Genomic DNA, 23448 nt, shown 5'->3' with positions numbered 1-23448 from the left:
GACCACCAGAGGCCATATCAGAAGACAGGAAAGCAAGTGGGGATTGCCCAGAGGACAGCATTATGGCTATAAAAGAGGCAGCCTGACACTAGGTGGGGTGGTCTGGAGATTATGAGGAGTCTGTGAAGAGGTGAAGTTCAATTAGCTTCACCAAGAGCCTTAAGCAAGGGTGATAAACAGTGCTGTGGGGACTGTGCCCTTGGCTCTGTGTGAGGCAAACCGTGGGTCACAGTTGCCTTTCAGGCCATGGGCAGCAAAAAAAGAGGAGGTGAAAGAAGGGTTTGCTAGCCCAGCCCACCACATAACACTTGCAGTGAAACAGATCCTCCACCCGGTTCCATTTCAAGGTATTCAGTGGCTTGGTGTTCAGTGTTGTTCTGAGCCCTCGAGGTGGGGGGTACAACAATTAAAGCACAATATCAAAAGCAGTTTAAAGCATCTTAAAATCTCAGAAATAAAAATATACACCTCGTGAATCAAAAGGATATGAAAGGATTGGCTAATTTTTTTATTTAACTGCACCCTATTACACCAAGTGCTTGAAACGTAACACAACCAATTTAAATACTTAAAAATAATCACTTTAAATTTTTTTAAATATTTACAGATTTAGAAATGCATCTAAAGAGAATAACATACCAAGTGAATTAGAAAAAAAATCATACAAGTACTGTATGATAAATGTATTTACAGACTTAGTTCTGCAATCTATACATATTAACTCAAAAGGAAAGCCTACCACACCCTTCCCCAATCTACTGCCGCCCAGATGTTTTAAGAACACTATAGGAGTCCTGTTGGATCAGAGTTATATACCCAGCTCCATCCCGTACATGCTTAAAAGATAACATTATATTAATGTGTAATATGAGCCCATTAAATTCAACTAGAGATGAAAAAACCACCTAGCACTCTGCTGCAAGTGCCTGCAGATAAAAGATGTTGAGATTGCTCAAGCAAGCAAGTCTAATTGCACACTACAGTGGAGAGGAATTTCAGTCATTGGTGGTTTGAGAAAACACCACTCCATTCAAATTAATCCATTGCCTTCTCAGCATTAACAATCACTGTAGGGGTCACCCTAAGGCAGTGATGGATTACTCCCAACTCCCATTAACCCCAGACAGCATCTCCAATAAATTCTGGGAGTTGTAATCCAACATCTGGGTGGCAACAGATTTTCCAGCCCTAGTCCAAAGGCAAAGTATGGGGAACCACACATTTAATGGGGTGGTACTTTCAGCCCTACTTAATCAGTAGGGTTTTTTGTTTTGGAGGGGGGACTATAACCCATCAGCCCCAGAAAGTATGGCTGATGTGTGAGTTCTAAGCATTCTAAGCATCTGGAGCACCCTAGGTTGAGGAAGGCTCCTATTCCAAGAACTAAGTGAGCCTGTTTATCAGTCAGAGAGGCCTGCAAGAGTCGCTTCCATTTTACCCACTCTCCAAGCATTAAGGCTCTGAGTTCTAAATGCACACATGTAGTGCTGCATGTGTTGCCTTGCTCAGTACTGGCACTACCCCCCCCCACTTGTGTTTTGAACCAGCTCCTGCTACCCCCCTCCCCTTGTTTTGCACCCTCTATGTTGCCGTTTCAGTAGCAGGCTTGAGAGGATGCAGTGGGGCTGGCCCTGGCCAGAGCCCCTCGCAGGGCTCTTCTGGTGATGGTGGTGCACCTCTGCAGGATTTCATGGGCCTGAGGGCGTGGGGGTATCGTTGGATGACCAGAAGCGGGTTCAGAATCTGAGGAGCGAAGCAAAGTATCAGACGAGCCCAACGGTTGCTCCTCAAAGCCAGAGTCGCTTCGATGCTTGCTCTCCAGGGGCGGGGAGAGGCAGCCATGACTCCTTGAGGAACAGAGGAGGAGGGTCTCTCCAGGGGTGCTGTTCCTCACCCTGTTCACCTCAGGATTCTGGGGCCAGTCATATCCCTGTCCACTCGCGTTTCCTGAGCTGTCAGACAAGCAGTCCACCCCGCTTGCCAGCCCGGATGTGGCTACGGCCACAGACACACTCAGAGAGTGGGATCTCATTCTACTTGGGGGCGTGTTGTATTCTTGCATTTCCATCGTCGTATTGGTTGAATGAACCTGGGCAGCACCCTCACAAGAGCCTCTCTGTTGGCTTGGGGAGCTCTTACTCAAGGGACTAGTAGCTTGAGATAGGTTTGGCATAGAGTAACACAGACTGCTATTGACGAGAGCCAAGAATTTGCTGTGAGGGTTTCTGTATGGCTGGAGGAACATGGAAGGGACGTAGCCTGTTGTCCCATTATACCTGAAAGACCAAAAATGCAAAAACATCACTTTAAAAGCAAAATAAGTTCCAGGATGACAAAAATGGGTTGGTTTTTTTTTCATTTTCATTTTTTGCAAGTTGGGGTGGGGTGGGGAATGTTGCTGTGTAGCTTGGAATAGCAGGCTGCCTCTCACAGGGCTGAACCTTTCATTCTACTGTTTTTTAGTTTATTTTGTATGGCACAGATGACATCTGTGCCAAGCATCTCCAAGCTTTGGGTTACTAAGAGGCATCCCTGATGGTGGTTTCATCTTCCACATGACGGCCCTTTAGATATTTGAAGATGGCTGTCACATCATTTCTCAGTCTTCTCCAGTCTTGTTTTAAGTGTATGGGATTGGGCAGGGAGGGATTACTTGCTTTTAATTAGTGTAAAATGCATTCTTATTGGAAGGAAGTTAATAAATCAGTGATGATGATGATGATGATAATAATAATAATAATAATAATAATAATAATAATAATAATAATAATAATATGCCAACAATGTTTGGTGCCCATCAGCAGTTTAGCTGCTGAGTTCTGTACCAGCTGCAGCTTCCAAACCAACCTCAAGGGTAGCTCCATACAGAGTGCATTACAGTAATCAAACTTTGCAGTTACCAATGCTTGGACCACTAGCAGACAAGTTATCCTGATCCACGAACAGCCCCAGCCCCACTGGCTTACCAAACAAGCCACCATCCATCATCTGATTTCTCCAGCACTTCCACCACAACCCCAATCTTCACAGACAGTTCATCTGACTTCTTGGCCTCATAAGCCCGTGTGACATAATACAGCATCCCTGAAAGAAAAGAGGAGGAACTGTTTCCAGCTCTCTACTTGTTTTCTTAAACAATACACCAGATGAGCAAGGAAGAAGAAAGGCAACTGGGACAAGGAAGGGCAACTTCCCAAACCAATATGTAAACCGAAGCACAGCTGTCCTCCATATTGCTTTTCTGGATCTTGCAGTGCTGTTCTTCAACCCAAAAAATGTGTATAAAGAGCCATACATTAGGGGATTTGCTTCCCGATGTTTTGGACTGTCTCTCTCTCCCATTAGCCCCAGCCAGCATAGCTGTATGAAGCTGGGGCTGATGAGAGAGTTGTAGCCCAAAGCAGCTGGAAGGCACCTGGTTGATGGAGGTTGGCATAGACAACCCTGAGGTAGAGGTGACCTGACTCAGCAACTAAGGCACCTGCCTGATGTTCCCCTCTAAGAGAAAGCATCAGAGTCACTTGAGAGACTTATCCAGACTCACCTGTCTCTTTTGTCTCCTCGGTGGCAGCTGCCTCCTCCGTCTCCTCCAGGTACGGGGCTGGGAACCAGGCAATTTGTTTCCAGTAGTTTTCCACCAGCCACCATCCTGCAAAAAATAATCACTCTGAAAGGAAGCTGAGGCCCTCTGCAAGTTTCCCCCCGTGTGTCTTTTTTAAAGACAGAACCTGGTGAGTGTGGGGTCAACTGCACCACTTAATCCCAATTTTGTGAGAGCATGGATGATGGGAGTTGTAGTCAGCAACATCTGAGGGGCCGCAGATTTCCCACCTCTGTCAATAATCCTTACAACAACGTTAAAAACTAGATATTTTTATTCTCATAAATAAAAAGGGAGGTGGCAGAGAGAAGCCTGCTTGTCCAAAGCCAGCCAGTGAGTTCATGGCAGAAATGAGATTTGAATCTGGGACCTCCTGATTTGTAGCTCACAGCCATGGTGCTGCACCTGTTTTCCAGAATGAAGCATCAGCAGCGGACATGGGACAGCGGGAGGTTTGCTGGCGAAAGCTGTTATGCTGTGCATTTTGTGCTCTTATATGTGAACTGCTCTGCGGTTTTTATTTTGATGAGCAGAAAATAGCTGTGATTCCTGCATATTGTTTGGAGGTTGGATCAGATGACCATTGGGGTCCCTTCCAACTCTACAATTCAATAATACAATGATGATGATGATGATGATGATGATGATGATGATAATAAAAAAATTCTACCCTGCCCATGTGGCTGGGTTTCCCCAGCCACTCTGAGCAGATTTCAATGGAACATTAAAAACAGAATAAAACTTCAAACAAGGCTGCCTATGCATACAGAACTGGAGTAAAGAAGCATACCTGTCTTGTCTTTCATGAGGACTTCAAGTATTTCCCCCTTGGTGGCTCTGAAGAGCCTGTTGCTTGTGTCTTTGGTCTCATAGGCTTCAATGCACCTGTAACTCTGGGACATGACCGGCTGTGTGATGGTCGTGCTGGGTGGCAAAGGTGTCTCTTTCTTCCCTGGGCCCATTTCAGAAGGCAAAATCACAATGCTGCAAAAGTGGGAGGAATGATTTGTCTGCTGTGATTCCTGCACTGCAGGGGGTTGGACTAGATGACCCTTGTGGGGGATTCCTTCCAACTCCAGTCCTAGGATTCTATGTCCCTTTTTGAACTGGAATAAATTTCAAATAAATTACAGCAGATCGGGAAAACTTGTCTTCTCATTGAGCTTGGTCTCCAGTCTAATTTCATCCGTGGTGACACCATTTATTACTACTATTGCAATTAATTTATTAACTCCCTTCAGAATCAGTGTCTCTGGGTGCTTTACACATAAGATAATTTAAAACAGTTTAAAAAACAACAGCAGCAAAACCAACAAATACATTTGAAACAGGACTGAAACCCTAACAAGTGAAAACACACGGTGAAGACTCATTTACCTAGCTGGGAAAGTCTGTTGGAACAAAATGCCTCAGCTGTTTCTGGGCAGTGTAGACAGTGGCTGTCTGTTGTATTTCAACACAAATGCTACTCCGCAGAACAGAAGCAGCTGCATTAAAGCCCTGCTCCGAGTCACTCTCAAGAGTGGGCTTTTGAGATCTTTGGAACTTGCTGGAGAACCTCTCCCCGCAGACTTGGCCTAGTATATATTACTTGGTGTCTTTCAAGGCTGGAATCCTGGAAAACATCTCATCAGAAAAGCAGCAGACTGCAATATAGGAATCAACGACTCAGACCCATGGTCCATCTGTCACTGACTGGCAGAAGCTGTAATGGGTTTCAGGCAGGGGTTTCCCCCCAACCCTACCTAGAAATGTCATTGAGAATCAAACCTGGGATCTTCTGCATGCAAAAAAATAAATAAATGCTCCACTACTGAGTTAGGGCACTTCCCCGTACATAAAAGCATACAAAGAAAGTAGGAAAGCATATAAACAAAATAGTGTGGTGCTGATAATGGCAACATCACGGGTTTGATTCCCTTATGGAACACCTGCATATTCCTGCAATGTAGGGGGTTGAACCTTGGGGTACCTTTGAACTCAACAATTCTATGATTCTATGAAAACATGGCCTAGCAATAGCAATAGCTCATTGATATGTCACTGCTTAGAATTAAGACAAATGCTTAAAACTCATATAACCATAAAGAAAACTCTGGTGCCATGTTGGCTGCAGACCAGTGAGATATTTGTCAGTTAGGAATCTTCAAAGTATCTCAATCAATTAATTTGACAGATCAGTTCTATAAAAACCCATATGCACAATGATCCTCAGCGGTTTCCTTCAACGTGGCATTTTGCTGCAATTATTATTTCAACCTACTCTGAAATGTGCACGTCTCTGCAGTAGTTCATGTCATTTTCCATTTTGAAAACATACAAAAGTTAATTTGTCAGTTTCAGCTACCAAAAAAAGGAAAGGGGGAAAAAATGCTTTTATGAGCCAATCTGTAATGACCACTCTTACATCTGTCAGAGTTCACTTGCAAACGACAGTCAGCAGATCGCGAAGGCAGCTCTGAGAGTCATAACTAAAAGGTTTTTATTTCAGCTCAATCCATTTACCACCCTTTCCTCACCCTTGCCACAACAACACTCCCATGTGTGCAACCCTGAGAATTAAAACCAGTAGAATGAATAAAGCTAAATTCAGACACAGAATCACTTCCAACATTTGGGAAGCTTCATTGTATTTTGGCATAATATTGGAAGTGGCAAGCCACTGGCCTGCTAGGGACTCGCAAGCCAAAGTTGGAAACCACATGTAAAGCGGGTTTGCAAACAGCGGTTTGACTTGGCTTTAGGGTTGGTCTGAACAGACAAGCTACAGTGATGGGTGTTGCTTTGTTCTAGACCACACACACAGGAGTGCTGTGAAGGTGAGAGATGAAGGTTGGCAAGCAGCTCTGACCCATGAATTGACTGTTGTCACAGAAGGCTGGTCACCAGGCCAAGGAGTGGCAGAGCCCTACCAGAATTTTTGTAGGTTTTGGGGGTTATTCTGGAATGATACAGATCCCTTCCAAACCTATGATCGGTGAGGTTAAAATCTATACATGAAAACTTGCAGAGCCAGCCAAACCAGTTCCTTTTTTAAGTTAAGGGCCTTAGCTGGCCAGTTAACTGCGACCATTAACATATCAAAAGAGGTTGCCCTGTTTACTGAATTTGCTTTTCCCTCTCCTCCCTCCCCATCCCTTTTCCTTTTCTGTTGTGTTATTTAGATTGCAAACCTGAGGGCAAGTTCCATATTATAATTAATTGTTGCAACCCCCCCCCAAAAAAACCCCACCTTTAGATATATAAAATGCACACAGAGACACCAGTTCTTCTAAACACATAGATATATATACTTTCATTTCTTAAAAAACGACGGTACCTGTTCTCTGGAAAAGAAGGGTCCATATCTCGGCTTTGTGCTTCAAAAAAATGGACGACATCCTCTCCCTGGGAGATCCTGGCTTTTGTTTTTAGGAGCTCCTGACAGTAAATCTCCAGCAACATCAGACTCTCCCGGCACCTGCTCAACTTCTGGTTCTTCTTCAGCATCACGTTTACATCTTGGAGGGGACCCAACAGAAGGGGGGAAGCCATCAAGGGATGCTGTGGTGGCTCTTGGCAGCACCTCCTCCCCCATCCTTTATACTCAGGGCTGTCTTAAGCATATGCAGCGCCGGGGTGCCTCGGGTTAAGTACTTAATTCATTCCAGAGGTCCTTTCTTAACCTGAAACTGTTCTTAACCTGAAGCACCACTTTAGCTAATGGGGCCTCCGACTGCCGCCGCACAATTTCTGTTTTCATCCTGAAGCAAAGTTCTTAACCCAAGGTACTATTTCTGGGTTAGTGGGGTCTGTAACCTGAAGCGTATGTAACCCGAGGTACCACTGTAAAATTAAAATCTAATGAAAGGCCTCCCTTCTTCCCCTTTTACCTCGAAACCTGGGGATGGTCCGGTCAGACTTCTTCAAGAGACCACTTTCAATAGGGAACTTTTTCTTCAAGTCTTTCTAAGCGATGGGAGAAACAAGAAGGGAAAATGAGTACTCTCATGCTTCTCAACAGAGGGGAAATCATTGTGCCCAAGCAGGGGAAACTGGCCTCCCCAGTTTCATATCTTACTCCCTTTACGTTCAAAAGAAAACTTACATGGAGTTTCTTAAATTCTTCAAACTCCCGGTAGATGAGAATGTTGTTTTGATCTGACCAGGAGACAAAAAGCATCCAGACCTGGGGAGGGAAATAGAGTAGATGGTTCCTACAGGCCCTGAGTGTCTCCCAGCCAGTTCTTATTCAGTGCTACAGCTACACTACATTCTGGAAACCCAAGACTTATGAGGAACAAATGAGGGAGCTGGGGATGTTTAGCCCGGAGAAGAGAAGATTGAGAGGTAATATGACATCCTTCTTCACATATCAGAAGGATTGTCTCACAGATTGCTTGTTTCCTGCCACTGCAGAGGGTAATATTCAGAACCAATGGGTTCAAATTACAAGAAAGGCGATTCTGACTAAACATTAGGGAGAACTTTCTGGTGGTAGCAACCATGCGACAGTGGAACGGACTACCGCAAAAGGTGGTGGATTCTCCTTCATTGGAGGTTTTTAAGTGGAGATTGGATGGCCATCGGTCAGGGAATTAGCTATGATTCCTGCATTGGAGAGGGTTAGACTAGATGATATTTTGTCTCCTTTCCAACTCTACAGTTCTATGATTCTATGATTTTTGATAGAATTATTTCACAGTAAAAAACCCCATAAACAATTCAAATCAGCTCCATATATAACAACAAATTAAAATCAATTCCACACCTAAAAATATTTACAGACCCAACACAAATGCATTAACTGTGGGAGTCGCAGAGGGACAACTGAAATACCTTTTGTTTTCTGTGCTTCAGCAAGCCCACTGCTTTCACCTCCACGGGAAACCTGCCGCTGCTCATCTCCGCCAGAGGACGATGCTCCATCTGTCTTGCAAGATCTCTTTGAAGCACCTGCTTCCTGCAGGCCAGGTATTTAGGAGCACCCAGGGAGGAGGGGCCAGCTTTCCCCAGCTGGCTCTAAAACTCAGGTTTCCTCCTCCGCCCAGAAGTTCCAAAGTCTGGCAACCCTGGAGAGATTATTTGGGGAAAGGTTTGTTTGTTTGTTGCTACCCCAATACATTTTGGAGCCCTTGGCACATTCAAAAGGGTGGCATAGAGTGTCAGGAGCAGAGAGACACAGGCTCACATCTCATAGGAATCTGCCTTATATTTATGAGTCAGACTCTTGACCCATCTTGCTAAGTATTGTCTTCACTGACTGGCAGCCGCTCTCCAGGGTTTCAGGCACGGGGCATTCCCAGCCCTAGCTGAAGATGCTGAAGGTTGAACCTTGGACTTTCTGCATACAAAAGAGATGCTCTCCCACTGAGTCACAACCCTTTTATCCACACCCTGACAACACAGCACTTTCCCCCTAGTTGCTGTCCCAGAAAGCTCATTCCACATTAAAGGGAGAAGTTTTACTGCACTGGCTATAGCAAGCTGAAAAGGTTACTTCTTTTGGTTTCATTTTTGCGTATTTTTTTTGTACCATCCCTTGCTCCCTTTGTGGCAGCTTCCAAGACTGAATTACTCTGCAAAGTTAACAGTCAATCCTAACTAGGTTAAAAACCCAGTTTTACTTCTAAATGAACAGATAAACTGGAAGAGTTTTTAAAAGCATCATATATAATAATAAGATATATCACAGGCAGAAATGTCTGTAAGAAACAAATGCACAAGCTGGCCCTAGTGCTTCTGCTGATGAGGATTGCCAGCTTACTAAAAATCATGTTGACACAAGATGCATTTTAATTGTGACATCATCTGTTGCACCTTGTAGGCAGATGCCCTTGACCTGCTTTTGATCTAAAACCTGCCTCCCCACCCCAGCCTTCCATATCTAGAGAGAGAGACACACCGGGATAATGGAGGGGGAGGGAGCAGAATTTGTTCCACCAATCCAAACTCAAGAAACAAGCATCCTAAGTACACCCCCCCCGCACTGACCACACTTCATTCATATGGACTAGTTACATTAATTTTGTAAATAGTTACATAGCAGACAGAAAGACAAATAATGTACAGTAGTTCAAAACATTATTATTGCAGTGATGACGATTTCGGTGTGATTTGTGCATTGCAGAGGGTTGGACTAGATGACCCTTGAGGCCCCTTCCAACTCTGCAATTCTATGCTTCTATTGCATTTATATGTCACATTTTTCTCAATCCTCATTTAATCTGAATATGGAGTAGATTAGGCTGAGAAATGTGGAGAGTGCCAGGTTGAAGGATGATGTACAAATCACAGTAAACTTTGCACTGTGGTTGGTGGTGATGGTTCACAAGGTCGTGTTCAGTGGTTTTGGTGTGTACCCACTCCCCCCTTTTTTATGCCCATGGCAACCATTTTGTGCTGGCAGCCAGGGCACTTTGATCAAGACACCTGTTTTTTAAACAAAAGCACTGCCCCATTATTCAGCTATTTGCTCCTCCCCTCCCAAATTTGCATTCCTTTCTTTTTGTCCTCTCTCTCACCACCAATGAATCCATTGCGCAAAGTACCCTTGTCACGTCTCTGACTTTGACAAGGAAACACTGAAATTAAAGAAATTCCCCCAAAGAAACAGATAGGTATGGCAGTATTTGCAAAGTCAATATAAGATAAAGACAAAGATAATTTATTATGGTCGGAGACCAGCTTATAAAACACACTTGGGGGTATAGTCACAGAAGTAAAACAGACAATTAAAACAACGTACAACAATAAACTATCCCAGGGAGTTGACTCAGAGTCACCCATGGAATTGAATTTGGGGATTTTTATGCCAGACTATTTTGAGTTGGGCGATGGTCTGCACCTACAGATCTGTACACAGAATCTGGCGATCATCCAGGTCATCTTCTGATCTTGCCTAACAGGAAAAGGTCAAATTTTTGCTATTGCGGGAGGTCGGGGAGCCTCACCAGTAGGGGATCAATGATCTTACTATGTGCCTCTTCATAAAAGAGACATCTAAAGAACAAGTGTTCTGGGCTTCCTATCTCTCCCAATGGACAGGTGCAAAGTCTCTGAGCACACGGGACCCTTCTAAAGGCTCCATCCAGGACCGGCGAGGGAAGAGCTGAGCTTCTGGCGAGTGTAAAGGCCCTTCTTGCATTTCTAGATACGAGAAAGAAGAGATATGCTGCCAGTGCGGTATCTCTCGATTTCTCCAATTTTATAGTCGGGGCACCTTGCGCAGTCCTGTTGTATCTCGGTGTCTAATATTCTTTGCCTGACTGTAGCTTTTGCCTGGCCCAAGCCCAGACTTAGAAGGGCTTGAGGGGCAAAACCCAGTTTCTGGAGGGTGTTCAGGACTGCAAAGTCAATATGATTTCCTTAAGATGGCCAGAAGATAATGCTGATGGACAAGTGCTGTTAATTATTAAGGGGGTGAAGTATATTGTTGCCACACATTGGGGTGGGGGGTGGGGACTGATGAACGGGAAGTGGCACAAACAGTGAACAAAAGTTTGAAGTTTGAATACTGGGCAAAGAGAGCAAGTTAGCCACAGTGGGATCTGCTCACGAAATAGGTCTATCTGGCAAGCGTAAAATGCTGACTTGGCTCTACCAACGCTCTGCCTTTAAGGGTTCTTGTGGGGCCAGGCCAGCTCCAGGATCTGACGGTCCTCTCAGGCAGTGGAGCCATCAGGGCAGGAGTCTGGGGCAAATGTCCATGGGTCCCACTTGGAACAATGACCAGGAGGCCCCCCCTCAAGTTAACAAGGCTAGCGTACCACATTTTAAAGTAAGGGAAGGGGTCACATTTCCATCAAAACAGGGAAAGCCCCCAAAAGCCAGTGTGGTTAGAGTGCCGGACCAACATCTGGGAGACCAGGGTTCAATACCCAGCTTGGCCATGAAGCTCACCAGATGACCTTGGGCCAGTCCCTGCCTCTCAGCCTAACCTACCTCACAGGGTTGTTGTGATGAAGAAATGGAGAACCATATAAGCCACCTGGAGCTCCTTGGAAGAAAGGTGGGATATAAATGAAATACCGGTAAATAATAATAATAATAATAATAATAATAATAATAAGCCATTTGTTCCAAAGTCTAAGGCTGTGTACACACCATATGTATAAATCACATTCCCCCTCCCACCTCAAAGACTCCTTGGAACTGTGGTTTACAATTAATGAATACTGGAAATACTACAGTTACCAGGATTAATTGGCAGAGAATGTTCTTAAAAACCATGGTGTGCATGCACCTGCTCTCAGGCAAGGCATCCTAAAGGGCCACCTTAAGGGTTGCAAACCCAGGAATTCTCTGGTGCTCTATCAATATTGAGAAATAATCCATTATACTTTATCTGACAACACAGGCTTCTCCTACTCCTGAGGGAAGGATCCGAACCAATGGATTCAAATTACAAGAAGGGCGATTGTGAATGACTAAGTATTCAGGAAGAACTTCATGAGGGTAAGAGCTGCTTGACAGTTGAGCAGACTCCCTCATAAATTCTCCCTCTACAATTCTGGGATTCTATGATCTCCATTAACATGAATACACGTAGTGAGAAGTACACAGACATAGGTCACATTAGCACCATACATTTAGGGCACAATTAATGTACATTTCAAGGACACAGCTTCTTTCTCCGTCTGAAATATACTCGGAGTCGAGTGTGGATTTCATGTTCATAGTTCAGCTCATAGTAGTGAGGAATGGAAGTTTCCCCAAACTGTCTGCTTTATATACATTATTTACACAATGGGCCCCACGTGATTGGCTAATTCCAGGGTTCTCCTGTAAGCCAATCAGGTTGCGGATTCACTTCCACCTGGAGTTGCATTGAGTGGCTCCTGCGGACCAATCAGACTGCTGCATTCTGGATGCTATTGTTCTAGGACCAATCAGACTGCTGCATTCTGAATCCTATTGTTCTAGGACCAATCAGACTGCTGCAATTTGGATCCTATTCAACTCAGGAAATAACACCAATCCTCCAAATCCTGGGGACTGTAGTTTGTTAAGGTTGCTTGGAATTGTAGTTCTGCGTGGGGGTACACTACAGTTCCCAAAAATTCCTGGGAAGAGTTCTCTGGGAATATGATTGATAAACGTCTTTGGGAATTGTAGCTCCTTGAGGGAAATAAGGGTCTCCTAGCAACTCTCAGCACCCTTAACAAAATACACCTCCCAGCGTTCTTTGGGGGAAGCTATATTAAAGTTATTTTAGCATACCATACTAAAGTGGTATCATAGCACTTTAAATGCATGGTGTGAATGTGACCATCGTTGATTGGGAAGCCTTGTGCAACAATGGGCTTTGATCTGACCCAGTGGGTCTCTTCTAATATTCTTAGATCTTTCCTGAATCAAAAAATATTCCATCCCAGACCTCAAGTAGCCTTTAGGATTCACTGGAAGCTGATGGAGAAGAGAAATGATCCCTTGAGGAAGTTGATATGCACACTAAAAAGAAAGGATTGCAGAAACATCTATGGTCAAAGTCCTGCTTAATATAGGCCAAAGATTGTAAATACTTACAGCAACCTGGAGTGTGAATTTGCATGTTCTGATTTCCTCGTATGTGAAAACAAAGTAAAAGTAAAAATGTTCTACTTGTCTGTCACAATGTATTATCTTATTTCCTTGGGAAAACACCTTTCTGACTCAGAAGCCCAAGCTAAACATTTGCTAGCTATTTGCTGTCCTGGTCATTTAGGGGAATTGGAGAACATCAGTGTCTAAAAACCTTCCTAGATAGCTTAGAGAGGTTGTCAGGGCAGTTCCATCATCGGCTTGCTACATGTGCCATGTTTCTGGAGGTCAAAGCAGAAATTCAGCATGAGGTTTAGGCCTGGAGCCTCTGCCCTGTTGCTGATGGGCAGTTCCAAAGCCGTTGCAGCAGCCCAAGTGTGACTTTTTAAGTTTCTGGTCCATGATCTCTCTAGATTCAGAGGTGCTAATACAGCTTCCTGCCAAGGGTGCAAGAGATGGGGGCGGGCACCAATATGGCTCCATGCCAAGAACTACTTTACATGTTTTTAATTACAATTGTTTTTTAACTGTTTTAACTGTTTTAGAATGGCTTGGCTTGGCTTTTAAATTGTGCATCTGCCATTCTCAGCTCCTTTGGAAGAAAGAGTTGGATATAAATTCAATTATTAATATTGTTAATAAATTAGCATATGAAAAATTGATGCACATCAATGTCTTTTTTGTGGGTGATGCATTTCCTCTTTATTTGGAAAAGTAACACTCACCCACACCCAAAGTCACATTCAGTGAGGCTCTAACATGTCAATTTTGTTCTTCTGCTCGGCTTCTGGAGGAAAACAATTCAAAGAAACCCTGCACTTGCCAAAACATCTTAGAACCAGGAAGCAAAGGCTCAGCACCATTTACAAGGCTCATATGAGAGACCATGTGAATGATCCCCACCCTAAAAGCAGATCAGCCTTATGGTAACTCTGGACTTTACAGGGTACTTGGAAATTCACATCCTTCCTGTAAAAAATAATCATAAAAGTTGATCCATTTCTACTGTGTCCAGCACTACCTGCAAATTTAGTGCGTGCACACACAAAAGTAGGCAAAGTGTTACGATGTAGCAGTTGAATGTAGAAGAAAATAAATATAAACAGAAAACATGGATCTAAAATTTGGAGATTCTTGAATTTGCTCTTCCATTGCTAGCACCACCCCCAGCCAACCCAAGTTGCGTATCTGGTGTCAGAATGCAAGAGGCAGCACTTCACCCACCTGTTCCACTGCTTCCACCTGGGCAGAGGAGCCAAGCAAGCAGCAACACTTTAAGGAAAACCCTGCCTCCTGCCAAGTTCGGCAAGTGCTGGGGCACAGCAGCAGCAGATGTGGAACGCAGCAGGTGGGGCCAGAAGGTGGCAATGACCATTTTGCCTCAGGTAGCTAAACTGCATGGGTCATCCCTGCCTAGCACCCAGATACAACCAACATATGCAGCTAACAGAGCAATCCTAGTGTGGTTTATTGAGTCAATTTGCATAGCTCAGTGGCAGAGCATCAAGGCAATTCAGAACTTTTCAGAACTTCTGCAGAGTTTTGCCCATGCACCATAAAGCATGGAAATTGCAATTGCAGGTACTCAGACCTACCATCTGCATCAGGTAAGCAGTAAGCAATTCCACAGCAGCCTTTCCTAGCTGGAATGCTCCAGATGTTTTGGATGTGTTAGACTAGGACCTGCGAAAGCAGGGTTCCAATCCCAAACTCAGCCTTGAGGTCCACTGGGTGACCTTGGGCCAGTTCCTCTCTTTCTCTCAGCCCAACACAGAATAACACATGAAACTGGTCCATTCAGTTCAATATTGTCTACACCACTGGTCTTCAGCTGGTGGGTTGGCACCCACTAACATGCTGCAGCCCAATCCAAGGTGGGTTGCAACAAGAGCACTACCACCCTGCAAATATATGGGAAAAGATTAAGAAATGGGTCCCCAAATGCATGTATGATTAAAAGGAGGTCCTGGGCCTTCAAAGGCTGAAGATACTTGGTTTGAACAGATTGGCAGCAGCCCTCCAAGATTTCAGGCAGGATCTCTCCCAGTCCCACCAGGAGATGCTGGGGACTGAACCTGATGCCTTCTGCATGCTAAGCAGTTGTTCTGCCACTGAGCTATGGCCCTAGCTCACAATATTGCTGTCAGGATAAAATGGAGAAGGTGGAGGCTGAAGTGTGTATGCTCTGTGGAGGAAAGGTGGGATAGAAGTATAAGAAGGAATAAAGTATGTCAACTAGCCTACAAGTGAATAAACTACAGTATATTTTTAACTTACTCTCCTAATAATTTGTATATAAATTATAAAAGTGGTATATAAATTTTGTTAAATAAAAAAAAGAGGAAACTCTTTCAAACTTTCAAACAGTATGTTATGTTTTCAAACAGTATGTTATATTTCAGACTTTCAAACAGTATGTTATGCCTGAGCCTTCATTGCTGAAACTCCCAACAGCATTGACATGCTCACAAACACCTGATGAAGGAACCATTGTGACATAGCCCATTCAAGCAGAGATAAGGGGCAACAGGCTGTCAACAGTGGCAGTAGTTGGGAGCTTCCTAGCTATTAAAAAGCCACATAGTCTCTTTTCATACTGCCTGAGGAATTAATCCCTTATTTAACATTCATAATTGCTGGATCAATTTAACAGGACTGGAGCTAACATTTGCTTGGATTTGGCACCATTGATCGGCAACTGCCTGCTGCGTCCTCTGCTTTGAAGGCACCCTGATCTTTGGGCCTCCAGCACCTTCTTCAGCATGTCCAACCCATCTAGGAGGCGTTTGATGCTGGTGTTCTACTGGGTCAGGAAGAACCCCCTGATAGAGAAGCCATGCCCTACCATCTCGGCCAAACCTTCGGCCTCTGCACCAGCTTGCAACACTCCTCACATTTCACCCTACTTCACGAGGAGCAAGACACAACCCGCTCCGCTTAGGAGGTCCAGCAGGCGCAAGGTGCTTCGATTGCCGTATCTCGCCGACCCCATGTTTTTAAGATCAGCCATTGGCAGCGTTGGCCGGAAGAGAGCCCGCAGGCGTGGCAAGCAAAAGAAGACTCCAGCAGAAAAAGGAAAAGGGGTGAGGGCTAGGCTAGAGGCAAGAAGGCTCCAAAGCTATTTGTGGGGTGGGATTGCTTTGGAAGATGCCTTCTCACAATCTCTTCCCCTGAACCACGTAAGGACATAAGAAGTGCCTGCTGGATGAGGCCACATTGGCCTGTTTAGTCCAGCATCCTGTTCTCACAGTGGCCAACGAGAGGCCTGTGGAAACAAGAGCATTCTGTATTCCCTTCCTGCATCTTCCATCAACTACTATTCACAAACGTTACTGCCATTGACTGTGGAGGTAGAGCATTGCAGTTTGTAAAGGGTGCTGCAAATTGCAGCTATGCGGTAGAAGGGTAATCTACAGTTCCCAGGATTCTTACAGGGGAGAAGCGATAATGCTTTTAATATATGGTGTGTACACAGCCTCAAATTAGCTACACCAGCTCTGAGCAAAGATTATAATGCATATTGTTGTTTTTGTTGTACTTTTATAAATATTATAAAACCCATTCCTGCAAGCCATGTAGTCTGGAATAAACTCAAGTCACCCCTCCCATCATTATTGTAGTCATAGGAGTTCCTACATGCAGATGGAGCTTATTAATTTTAATAGAGCTACTCCAGAGTAAAGAAAACTGTAGCTTATGGCATTACACTAAATGCTAATTAGGCTTGACATTTGATAATTATATAGTCATAAAGTAAACAAGAGTTAGAAAATAATTTCTGGAGTTACCATTGTTCTAGCTGATGGCCCTGCAAGGCCCAGCAGATTGTAGAGGATGTCTAGATAAATGGAATGGGAGAGACATAAAAAGCAAAAAATTGTAAATTGTATTATTTATTTTATAACATTGTATTTTTTAAAAAACAAAAAATATATTCACCATACCTTAATTTCCATCTATTATTATTATTCGTCTGTTAATTAGACTGCATTATTAATATTATTATGAATAATCGAAACCTCTTCCCTTATTTTTCATCTACTGTTATTACTGCAGTCTGTTTATAAGAATAATATTATTCTTAATACGAATATTAGTGTTATTAATACTGAGGTCTTCTTCCTCGGCTGCAAAAATACAACAGCGCCCCTCCCTTCCTAGGAAGCTGCCTAGTGGAGTTGCCATTGACAACCACTCTCAGCCTCCTTTTTTTTCCCCTCGAAGGGGCGGGCCCCTTCTGGCCCAGCATGCTTTGCGCGCACCCAACATGGCGGCGCCCAGCTCCAGCACGTCCGGACCGGCGCCCGCTTTCCCTTTCCCCTTCTCCGCCTCGACGGCCGGGGCTGAAAAACCCGCGGAGGGGCAGCCTCTGCCGGCCGCCGAGCCGAAGAAGAAGAAGCCGCCCTGTCGGGCCTGCACGGACTTCAGGAGTTGGATACGGGATCAGAGGAAGCAGTCGGACCTGGTGAGGGCTGGCAGTGGGACTCCGGAAGGCCGCAGGGAGGGCGGGAGGAGGGAGCCGTGGCCCTTGGGATCCCCGCGAGGACGCGGGGCGGGAGCGGGCGGAGCTGGGCGAGTTCACTTGGGGAGGGGGCGAGAGCAGCCGGTCCCCCGCTTGCCTTGGGACTGAGGGGCGTTATGGAGTAGAGGGTGAGGGAGAAGCTCGATGGCGCGATCTTATTTAATTATTACATGTATATCCATTGCTTTTTTTTCCTAAAAAGAAAAAAAAAAGAAAATCACCATTTTATAGTTCAAATCGGGAAAAATAAATACAGTAAATGGACAAAAGTACAAAGATTCACAAAATGTTTAGGGGTATGCGTACCCCTGCGTACCCCCAGAAAAAAGCACTGTGTATCCCACCTTTCCCTAAGAAGTGCAAGGTGGTGTACATGGCTCTCTGTCTCCCCATTTTATCCTCGCAACAACTGTAAAGGTTAGGCTGAGAGACGGTGACTAGCCTAAGATCACCCACCGAGCTTCATAGTCGAGTGGGGATTTGAACCCTGGTCTGCCACATCTTAGTCTAATACTGTAACCACTACACAACTTGCACAACTCCTTAACAACTATCTCAAGGTGAGGCACACAAAAGGTAATTAAAATTACCAAACCAACAGATACATTTAGCACAAGACCAAAACCCTAGCAAGTGGGCACTTGCAGTAAAGACCCATTGATCCAGCTGGGAAAGCCTGTTGGAATAAAAACTACTTCAGTTGTTTCTGGAAACTGCAGGTGGCTCATGGGGCATTATGGGATGTAAGGAGAGGGGTGTCACGGGGTTGAACTTGCCCTTGGGACATGGAGAGAGTGTTGTAAAAAGTATTTATATGACCCGCCTTTACCCGATCATTGTGGAATGAATCATGTGGGGCAGAGATAATTCTCCTTCCTTGTTGAATTTATAGAGACATGAGAAGCTGCCTTATACTTGACTATAAACTGCCTTGAGCATTAAAAACGTTAGGTATGACTGCTGACAGTAAATAACTAAAAGATTTCTGATTCAGTTCCAAGAGTTTAACTCTCTGAGGTATATCCAGCTAACCTCTACTCAGATAAGACCCACTGGAATTAAAGAACCTAAGTAAGGCATGCCCATTAATTTCAACAGGTATCCTCTGTGTAGCATTTGCTACAACCCTCTATCTAGCTTTTTTACAGGGTCCAATGGGACCATATGTTGATCTTCCTTGTTCAAAGACCTGTTCCCAGAAGCTCTTTAAACCTGTGGAACTCTCTTCAGGCCTCTAGGAAGTAGTGGATCCAATGCCTTTCTGCCCTGAGGATGCAGTGGCTCTGTCTCAGGGTTCAAAATTAGCAGGGCACCAGGCATATTTTGCACCTAAAGATACTCCATTTGCAAGCACCTAAAAAAATCTGGGTTCCATTTTTTGCGCCTGGCTGACACTCAAGGTTTACTGAAATGTATGTGGTTTGAAGCCTCAAAGTATATGTTAAGAACCGATAATATGTTAAGGAATTTAACAGTAGAGTGTTTTGAAAACTGTAGTACGGTACCAATATTTTTACTGTAAACACCAAATTAAACATGTATTAACAATGTCTGCTAAAAATGTGATATTAACAACATGTCACATGTGAATTGCATATTAGTTCATGCTTATCAAAATAATAAAAAGTGTTGCTGATACCTCCCAGTGGTGCCTAGGCATTCTGTTTTGGTGCCCACAACCCAAGTCCCAGAAGCCATTTGGCTCTTAGCTTTTCTATCCCAGTTTCTAACACTGCTCTGTCTCTGGAGTCCCATAAAACTTTGTGGTGGGAGATTCCTGCCATTGTGGTTCCGCTTATTGGTGCCCTGGCTCAGCTTGGGAGAGATTCTTGGGGGGTATAAGGAAGATTTGGACATAGCTTCTGTAGTTTTACTAATTATAGCTGAAAACTATGCATACAAATATTGGTGAGGTGTTCTGTCTGTGCTGACATCACAGCACAGACTGCTGTGCTGACATCACAGTGTGACTTGGCACAGTATGCTTTGCCCAACCTGGCTTAATCCCAAAACTGACAGAGGACAGTTTGCATAGGCGGTGGAAGGGGAAGCGAGCAGGGCCTTTGACGCAGCTGTGACTTACAAATCTGCTTTAGAGTCACAGTGTGCAGGATTATTCTGTGTTTCCTCTGGCTTGTTGCTGATGAGTACATGTTTTTTTCCAATCTAGGAAACAGGAGCCGCAGAGAAGGAGTTACCTCCTGATTGCCCTTTAGATAGAGAACAACTGGGGAGATGTTCGTGGTCGTTTCTACATACAATGGCAGCGTTTTACCCGGATCGGCCCACTAAAACTGAGCAGAAAGACATGGTTCAGTTCATCAACTTATTTTCCAAGTTTTTCCCTTGTGACGAATGTGCAACGGACCTGAGAAGCAGGTGAGTGAACCAGCCAAGTAGGTCCCATGCCTCACCTGCAAAAAGTGGCATTTAGCGTCACAATGGCATTTCTGTTAACCGCAGTACTAGGTCACTAAGCACCCACCTTGAGGCTTGCTCTTGTTTCTGTATAAGGTCCAAGTGATGAGCCATCCTAAATCACTGGCAATTCTGCCTGTAATTTTCAAGCCTGCTCTCTTGAGAGTGTGATGCCATTCCCACACTTCCCAAGAATTTATTTGGGGTGAGAATATAATCCAATTTCACACCTGTTCTAACACTCTCTTAACTTCCCAACCCAGGAATCTTGGTATGAGGTGGATTGTAGTAGAGGCTGGTCCATCAGGGAAGAGAGGAACCGCCCTGCTAACCTCAGTCTGCCCTCTGCCAATCTCCACCTGCCTACCTCCATACTTAAAACCAGTCTGGGAAGTAGCACTGCTTGCCATCTTCCTCCTGCTCCTTAGTTTCAGTCTTGCCCCTAGCAAAACTTCATAGAGAGTAGGATGGGGACAGAACTAGAAGGAGTTGGCTGTACCTGTTATAGGTTCTGGCTTCACCTACTGTTGGGTTCCTTGACTTGCACCCCACCAGTCCTTAGGGGGCACCAGCCACTTCTGGTGAATGGGAAATTCAACAAAATGCCATTGGACTCTGTTTGGTTTTCCCTTATACACAGATTACGAAGAAACCAACCTGATGCCAGCAACCGGCGTAATTTGACACAGTGGTTCTGCCGGCTTCACAACGAGGTCAATAAGAAGCTTGGGAAGCCCGAATTTGACTGTTCCCTTATAGATGAGCGTTGGCGAGATGGCTGGAAGGACGGGTCCTGCGATTAGATATCCTAGCAAATACAAGATTGGTTCACCTTGATTAAAAGAAGCTAGAAAGAACTATGAAATCAAGCCTTGTTTGGACTTTTGCTGAAGCGTACAATTGTTCTTTGGGATTGAGGTTGTGGTGATACAGGAGGAGGAGGAGGTGCAGGTGTTAGAATAGATGTCCTGCCTGATTGTTTCTGATTCTGGAAAAAGTAACAAGAAGGTCCTGAAGTAAGCTAGTCTTATGGGAATTTTCTACCTGCTGGTTGTCTTTTCCAGACCACATACTTACTAGCAAATGCTGCCTTAAATTTTTTTTATCAGTACTTTCTTAATGGTAGGGAAAAACATTTCTCCAGCCACTGAACTACTAGGCTGGGGAAAAAAGTTTTAGAACTTTTTTTTGCCACCCCCAGTTCTGTAATCTGCCTTCATTTTGTTTGTCTTTATGATCAGATTTTATGTTGTGTCTTTTTTTCTTCCCTTATCCTTGTAATCTGGAATGGTTTAAAAATTATTTTAAAGAGAGTACTATTTAACCACTGTGGAGCTGCAGGGCTCTCTTCGTTCAAGGGATACTAAAACCATCCTTTTCCAACTTTTGGTTGCCTTCAGCTGTTTAGGACTACAACTTCCAGGGGTCTCAGCACAGCCATTCTGACTGGTGCCAGTGGGAATTGTAGTGCAAAACAGCTGAAGGGCACCAGGTTGGGGAAGGCTGCCTTATGTTTTCCACAGGTTAATTAAGGTACAAAGAAACTTACAGAGTTGTAGAATCCCAGTAACTTTGCTGAAGTCCTAAAGCAGGGAAAATAAAGTAAATTCTGAGTGCAAGTCTAGGTCTCACATTTCAGCTTTGTCAACAGATATTGTTCTTTGATTTCTATCTGTCTGGCAAGAGGGTAATATAAATGAAAGGAATGATTAAGCACAGGGAAATTAGGATTATATATGTCATGTATTAAAATATAACTTGTGAGAGGTGGGGTTCATGAAGGTCATATTAGCCCCATAGCACTGGGAAGAGTTGCTGAGCTTCCTTTTTCAAGGAAGGTTTTATTAACTCATCAGAATTTTGTGTGCAGGAAGTCAGGCATTCTGTGAAATTATAATAAGAAATAGTTGTGCACTGAGCATATGAAGGTAGAGATGGACCATTACGTCTTGCAGGAATCCTTGTGTGAACAGCCTGTTGCCCGCATTGGCAGTGGGCTGAAGACCTGGCAGTGAGTATTTGAAGAGATCATTGGTCCTTGCAAACACTTTACATGGGTGGCATTACTGCTCTTGCGCTGCAGAAAGTCCTGAGGTGTGAATTGTACTGCATTTTGATTTAGGGTAGATTTTAACATTTTACTCACAAGTGAAATTTAGATAACTTGCACTTAAGCAACAATTATGTGAAGCTGTTGGCCTGATTTAGATGTAACCATGGTTTGTTTACATATACAAGCTGGGTCAAGCCGTGAGCTTGCGTGTTCCACCTCCTCTTCTTCCTTCAAGCACAACAGGAAGATGTTTGAGCCTTCCATTTTCTCATTTTGTCCAAATATGGGAAAGTGGTTTGAAGAAACCATGGTTCAGTGTTCCTGGTTTGTTAACTATCAAATAATAGTTTTTATATCATGGTTTGTTACTTGTGGCTCTAGATACGTACACTTGCCTCTTCATACATCATGAGCAACTTTAACAGCCATGTATATAGAAACATCTATGAGTGAGTTTCATCACTGGAGACAAACAGGTAGCTCTTGGGCACCTTATTAACAAAACCTGCCTTCATATGACTGCATATGCCCTGCCCCAGTAAATCTAAATGTCCAAGCCATTTTATATGAAAAGAGTCTAGTAATACCTTGCTCTACATATAGGTTGCCTTGTTTGTACTAGATTTCCTGGTCTCCTGCTTTCAGGCTAACATCACAATATAGATCAAAAGACTTCTGGGCTTCGGCATCCTTCGCCAATCTGGTTCCCTCCTGGTATTTTGCACTTACAACTCCATCAGTTCTGAGACTGATGGGAGTTGTAGTCCAAAACGGCTGTGCTGGCTGGGGCTGATGGGAGTTGTCAAAAACACTAGGAAGGCACCAGGTTTATGATGGCTGGGCAAAGGGATGTAAGGTTCTGGCCCGGAGATGGGGCCTGTGCTTTGAAACGCTCTTAAGAAGCCAGTGAAATGGCAGTCCCTAAGCTGCCAGTGTTTCACCTTTATCCACTGCGAGCCAAACTAGAATCCTGCAATTTATAGCAGGTGGACCAGGGAGAATGACCTGTGAGGTTAATAGGCTCCAGCCTGGCTTGGTGCATTTTAAAGCACTTTCACGGTACCTAGGCAAGAAGGTGGCAATCCCATGTGGTGGCTGTATGGCTAAAGGTTTCATTGAAGGAAAAGTGATGTTTTGTATCTTGACTTAAAAGTTGAGCTACTCTGTATAATTTATTTTGAGGCATTTCTGTTTATCGATAAAGAATGTCAATTATCTAAATGCACTTGATGAAGGCAGTTGGTAAAGTGTATCTCAAAAATGTATTTATTTCCTGGCTGGTGACCAAACAATAAAGTTAAGTATTTCCTTTATTCCTCCCTCCCATTTTAATTTTTAAAAAACATTTTGTCC

The 23448-nt window shown here is 44.1% G+C and overlaps 2 protein-coding genes across 5 annotated transcripts; one reads left to right on the top strand and one right to left on the bottom strand.

Annotated features, from left to right (window-relative positions):
- Nucleotides 1-66: 66 nt before the first annotated feature.
- On the bottom strand, nt 67-17311 carry NOXO1 (NADPH oxidase organizer 1). Of its 3 annotated transcripts, none has more exons than XM_083414020.1 (9): nt 17212-17311; nt 16891-16940; nt 7689-7769; nt 7474-7549; nt 6921-7101; nt 4392-4585; nt 3545-3649; nt 2967-3084; nt 67-2276 (listed from the first exon to the last, which is right to left on the bottom strand). In XM_083414020.1, the coding sequence occupies exons 1-9, from the start codon at nt 17285-17287 to the stop codon at nt 1595-1597; spliced, it is 1563 nt and encodes a 520-aa protein (XP_083270146.1). In that variant the 5' UTR covers nt 17288-17311; the 3' UTR covers nt 67-1594. The 3 variants fall into 3 exon arrangements, with proteins under 3 accessions (XP_083270146.1, XP_083270148.1, XP_083270147.1); XM_083414022.1 differs by lacking the exon at nt 17212-17311 and adding an exon at nt 17047-17172; XM_083414021.1 differs by lacking the exons at nt 16891-16940; nt 17212-17311 and adding an exon at nt 8420-8657.
- On the top strand, nt 15650-23408 carry GFER (growth factor, augmenter of liver regeneration; the record flags this gene model as incomplete). Of its 2 annotated transcripts, none has more annotated exons than XM_083414052.1 (3): nt 15650-16185; nt 19795-20003; nt 20683-23408. In XM_083414052.1, the coding sequence occupies 3 exons, from the start codon at nt 15865-15867 to the stop codon at nt 20843-20845; spliced, it is 693 nt and encodes a 230-aa protein (XP_083270178.1). In that variant the 3' UTR covers nt 20846-23408. The 2 variants fall into 2 exon arrangements, with proteins under 2 accessions (XP_083270178.1, XP_083270179.1); XM_083414053.1 differs by lacking the exon at nt 15650-16185 and adding an exon at nt 17370-17567.
- Nucleotides 23409-23448: the final 40 nt, after the last annotated feature.

This window comes from Podarcis tiliguerta, assembly GCF_965153285.1.
Source record: "Podarcis tiliguerta genome assembly, chromosome: 14".
Lineage (NCBI taxonomy): Eukaryota > Metazoa > Chordata > Lepidosauria > Squamata > Lacertidae > Podarcis > Podarcis tiliguerta.
Note: the sequence above shows the minus strand (reverse complement) of the source record. Positions and strands in the feature narration are given on the sequence as shown.

Bases quoted from the DNA above. Each gene is read 5' to 3' on its own strand.
- NOXO1 (XM_083414020.1), bottom strand. From the start codon at position 17,287: ATGGCAACTCCACTAGGCAGCTTCCTAGGAAGGGAGGGGCGCTGTTGT. The intron at 3,650-4,391 runs GTATGCTTCTTT...TATTTTTTGCAG, and splicing joins CCTCATGAAAGACAAGACAG to GATGGTGGCTGGTGGAAAAC. The intron at 3,085-3,544 runs GTGAGTCTGGAT...CTTTTCTTTCAG, and splicing joins CGAGGAGACAAAAGAGACAG to GGATGCTGTATTATGTCACA.